Source organism: Corvus brachyrhynchos, unplaced genomic scaffold, assembly GCF_000691975.1.
Source record: "Corvus brachyrhynchos isolate BGI_N302 unplaced genomic scaffold, ASM69197v1 scaffold442, whole genome shotgun sequence".
Taxonomy (NCBI): domain Eukaryota; kingdom Metazoa; phylum Chordata; class Aves; order Passeriformes; family Corvidae; genus Corvus; species Corvus brachyrhynchos.
The window spans coordinates 148,386-153,215 of NW_008236443.1; the positions used below are offsets into that span (position 1 = coordinate 148,386).

Here is a 4,830-nt window from a genome sequence, read left to right on the forward strand (position 1 = left end):
CTCGTCCTGCACCCCCCACCCAGGACACACACCCGGCTTTTCAGTCACAACCACTAAAACCCCCCCAAATAATATAAATATAACCCCAAATCAAGCCCTAAGCCGGTTATTTTGCAGCGCACTGAGACCCCCTCACCCCCTGCCTTGAGGTGGGAGAGAAACAACTGCCAGAAAAAGGATTTTTGTCTTAAATAACTTTTTTTTTCTTTGGTTTTTATCTCATTTTTAACTTATACAATAAAAAACCACTTTATGGCACCCGGGGGCAGCAGATCCCTGAAGCAAAGGGTGACGGCCGGGGCTCCGTCAGCACAAGAGGCACCAAAATCGGGAGGATTTGCCCCAAAAGGGCCGAGCGTGAGGCGGGGGTGGGACGAGGGGCTTTGGCAAAGCTCGGGGGGGGGCCTGTGTGACCCCCCCATCCCCCCCCATCCAGCCTTTTCTGCTGAAAAAAGCCAAAAAAGGGGAAGAACCGGCGCGGGGTCGTGGAAGGCACTTGGAGAGTCCGGTCAGGCAAACATGGTGAGCTGGAGCCACTGGGGAGGAGGAGGAGGGTGACAGGAGGAAGGGGATGGGGGAAGAAGGAGGAGGAAGAGGAGGAGGAGAGGGTGAAGAAAGTGTGGGAGAAGCAACAAGAGAAGGAGAGGGAGGAGAAGGAAGTGAGGAAGGTGTGGAAAGAAGAGAGAAAGGAGGAAGAGGAGAAGGAGGAAGGCCTGGACCTCCCCCCACCAGTACCTGCAGCAGGTCGAAGGTGACGACGCCATCCTGGTCCACGTCCATCGCTTGGAAAAACCCTGTGGGGAGGGAAACGCGTTGGGATTTCGGGGGGTAGAGTTCTGTTTCTGAGGGAAAAGTGTGGTGGGATGGGCGGGAAGGCCGGGATGATTTGGGAGCAGGGTGGGAGGGATCGTTCGGGATCGTTCGGGATCGGGGCTGCTCACGGAACATGGTCTCGAGGCGCACGAGGCAGCAGACGAAGCTGTCGAAGTCCAGGGCCAGGTCGGGCTCAGCGTAGCGGGTGATGAGCAGCTCGTGCAGCTTCTTGTTGAGCCGGTACCCTGGGAGGGGGGGACACCCTGGGGGTCAGCTGGGGGCCCTCTGGGCAGGGGAGGGGTCTGTGCCCCGTGGGGGTCCCCGGGGGTCACCTGCGGCCTCCAGCGCCAGGCGCAGCTCGTAGGCACTGATGGAGCCGGACTTGTCCAGGTCGAACTTGCGGAAGATGCTCTGGCAGGAACAGCCCCCCAAAAAAGAAGAGGGGTTGCTTGTGAGGAGAGACCCCCACAGCACCCCCAAACCCCCCGAAAAGGGGGGTCACCCACAAGGAAAGACCCCAAAATCTTCACCCCACACCTCAACCCCCCTCATTGCATCCCAACGCCCTCCAGAAAAGGGGGGATTAAAGAGGGGAGTCTCCCATGAGGAGAGAGACCCCAAAATGCCCCCACTGAACTCCAAAACCTCCCCAGAGAGGCGGGAGAGACCCCAATGCCCCAGACCCACCAGGTAGTTGCGGATCCGGTTCCAGAGGATGTTGAACTCCACCAGTCCCAGTTTCCCATTCCCGTCTTTCTGGGGGAGGGATGAGGAAGGGGGGGCTCCAGGGGGTCCCCCCAAACCCCCCCACCCCACGGCCAGAGGATACGTCCATGAGGTTGACCATGCTCCGGCAGGACTCGGTGCTGAAGCCCTTGGTCCGGAGATCTTTGTCTGGAATTGGGACATTTTGGGCGTTAACGAGGGAAAGGAGCGTTAATGAGGGGGGTGGGGTTAATTGGGGTGGAACCCCCCCAAGATGCCGGCCCGGGCTCACGTTTGGCGATGATCCGGTTGAGGATGGTCTGGAGCTCGGTGACGCTGATCTCCAGGTCCTGGGGATGGGGAGACGGGGTGGGCTTGGTGTCACCACCGAGCAGTGATGTCATCGGCAACCAATGACGTCACCATCAACCAGTGATGTCATTGGCAACCAATGACGTCACCATCAACCAGTGATGTCATCGGAAACCTCCCAACCACGGAGGTCACGGACAAGGACTGACATCGCCACCGGCCGCTGCCACCACCGACGTCACCGTCAGCGCTCCCACCGCCCCCTTACCGGCCCTGCCAGCTGCTTGAAGAGCTGCTTGAAGTTCTCATCGATTTCGCTTTCCGAGAGCACTTTCTGGGGGAAAATGCGGCTGTTTTGGTAACCGGGCCCCGCCCTGGCACCCCACGGGCTCATCCCCCCTGCCCCCTGAGCTCGTCCGGCAGCGTGGCCTGGATCTTGTCGTCCATCTCCCTGCGGAGAGAGGAAGAGCAGGGTCAGCCCTGGGCGCGGCGGGGCTCGTTAGCGCTGACGAGGCGACGCTTACTCGGTGCCGGCTCTCTTCTCCGAGAAGACGCGGAGCACGAAGTCGCCCTCCTTGTTGGGCTCGAAGGTGGAGGGCACCACGATGTACTCGCCGGGCGGCAGCCGGAAGCGCGTGCTCACCTCGCGCAGGTTGATGAACTGCTCGGAGCGCGCGCGCGACGCGTTGGCCAGGAAGAACTCCCGCTTCAGGTGCACGCCCGACTTCCCCACGTACTGCCGGGACGGGGGGAAACGCTCCAAAATCACCCCAAAAACACCCACCAGGTGTCCTGCCCGACCGGCGCGGCACCGGGGCGGCACCGCCGGCGCGTGGTACCCACCTCGGGAGGGACCTGCAGGGAGAGGAGGGGACACCAGTTGGCCCTGACTGACCCCAGTTGACCCCAATCAATGCCAGTTGACCCCAGGTGATGCCCATTGACCCCAGTTGACCTCATAGACGGCGAAGCCGATGGTCTCCATGTCCTTGCCGTAGCGGCGCTCGCGGCGTCGGTGCTTCTGCATCAGCGCCAGCAGGAAGCTGCAGCCAGGCTCGCGCCCGCCGTCCTCATCCCTGTCATCGTCCACCTCCTCCAGCTGGATCTTGAACTGGGGGTTGATCCAGAAGGTGGCTGGAAAAGGGCCAGAAGAGGCTCAGCGGGCGCCAGGATCGGCGGGCCCGGGGCCGCCCCGGCACGTACCGGGGTAGTTCCTGCAGCCGCCGGCGGTGCTGCCGCGCCGCCACGTCCCGTCGTAGAGCTGCGTGTTCCACTTGCGGAACTTGCGGGACTGCAGCGCGTCCGGGGTGAGGTTGCAGATCTCCAGGCGGGTGAATTCCCGCAGGAAATCCCGGAAGGACATCCTGCAGGAAGAGTTCCTCCTCATTTCCAGGCACAAAACGGCCGGGAAAAGGGGTTTTAATTTAACTTCTCCTACCAGAATTCCCCGTCCTCCATCTTGACCATGAGCTGCTGGCGCAGCGCCGGCTCCAGCGCGTGCCACTCGGCTGAGCTGTGGGGACAGCAGGGTCACCGGGCCGGGCCCCTGGGTCATTACTGCTAACGAGCCCCGCGCTAACGAAGCCTCACCCATCACTCCAGGCGCCCGTCCACTCCACCTCTCCCCAGGGATTGCGCATCCGGATGAGCTCCAGGGCCTGCCCGCGGTACTGGACCTGCGGACGGCGCCATTAGGGGGCCGTGCCACCCTAAATCCACCGTTTTTCCCCCAAACCGGCACCGGCCCTCACCTGCCTGGCGCCGGTCACCGAGTAGGCGTGGCCCTTCACGAGCTTCTTGAAGGTCACCGCCTCCATGTCGAAGGCGCTCGTTATCTACGAGGAGCCACCGCGGCGTCACCGAGGAAACGACCCCAATCCCGCCGCTTTCGCCCCCAAAATTCCCACGGCTCACGTCGATGGAGCAGCCGAGCAGGGAGCCGCGCTCCAGCGCCTTGAGGATGATCTGGTAGAGGTCGGCTGGGGGCCGGCGCAGGTCGAACCACTCGGTGACGCCGCCCGTGAAGTCCTCGAAGCCCTCGGAGGTGCTGCCGCCCGACAGCGCCTCGTAGCACCCGTTGACCCTGCACGGCAAGCAGGGCGTTTTTGGGGGGTTCTGCCCCAAAACGGGCACGGGGAGCGGGGCGGGGCCGTACTTGGCGTAGGCCTTTTCCAGCAGCGCGCTCCAGAACTCGGAGCCCTCGGCCGAGTGCACGAAGAGCAGCTTCCCGTCCTTGGTGGGCAGGAAATCGTCCACCACCACGTCCAGCCACTCCCCGAACTGCCAGATCTGGGGGCACAAGGAGGAACATCCTGATTTACCCACAGAAGGAGATTTTGGGGGAAAAACGCCCAGTTTGGGGTCCCACAGTGGGGGGCGCGGCAGCAGGGAAGCGGTGGCACCATTGGAGTCGCTGCGGTGGGAGGGGGACACGAGGAACTGGGGGGGAAAGGGCCCAAAATAGTGGGGGATCCTCTCAAAATGGTCAAGGGGAGGCCTAAAAAAGTGGAGAAAGCCCCAAAATGGTGTGGGAACCTCTCAGAATGACAAGGGGAGGCCTGAAGTGATGGTGGGAGCCCCAAAACGTTGGGATTTCCACTCAAAACGGCAGAGGGGACCCCCAGCCCGGGGTTTGCTGCAGGCTCTGACCTGGAAGTGGAAGATGCCGGCGTAGCCCTGCTGGAAGCTCTGCCCATGCGGCACCACGCGGTGCAGGAGGGTCTCGTTGAGCGTCAGCGACGCGATGGCCGCCAGCAGCCAACAGTCGCCTGTGCGGGGCCAAAAAACGGCAAATTCCTGGCAAAACCATTCCCCAAACACCTGGAATTCGGGGCAAGGAGTGAGGATTCCTCACCCAGCGCTCCCTGGCAGATGTCGGTGCGCGTGGCTCCATCCACGATGAACTGCGGGCGCGGGCACAGCTCCTGCGGGAAAGGCCCCGAATCGGGACATTGGCGCGTTCCCGCGGCATTCCGGCGCGGAGGGGCCGCGTCGGCGCCG

The 4,830-nt window shown here is 62.6% G+C and overlaps 1 protein-coding gene across 1 annotated transcript; it reads right to left on the bottom strand.

The window, feature by feature from the left end:
• Positions 1-176: 176 nt before the first annotated feature.
• CAPN1 (calpain 1) lies at positions 177-4,829 on the bottom strand (the record flags this gene model as incomplete). The annotated part of the gene is made up of 20 exons (XM_017747259.1): positions 177-536; positions 736-794; positions 942-1,058; positions 1,146-1,224; positions 1,501-1,569; positions 1,643-1,707; positions 1,811-1,868; positions 2,099-2,166; positions 2,244-2,281; positions 2,355-2,566; positions 2,674-2,685; positions 2,786-2,964; positions 3,034-3,194; positions 3,269-3,343; positions 3,421-3,506; positions 3,582-3,665; positions 3,745-3,913; positions 3,986-4,119; positions 4,480-4,598; positions 4,685-4,829. Coding segments are annotated over 20 exons (1,956 nt in total), but the record flags the coding sequence as incomplete, so codon positions are not given.
• Between the last annotated feature and the right edge of the window lies 1 nt (position 4,830).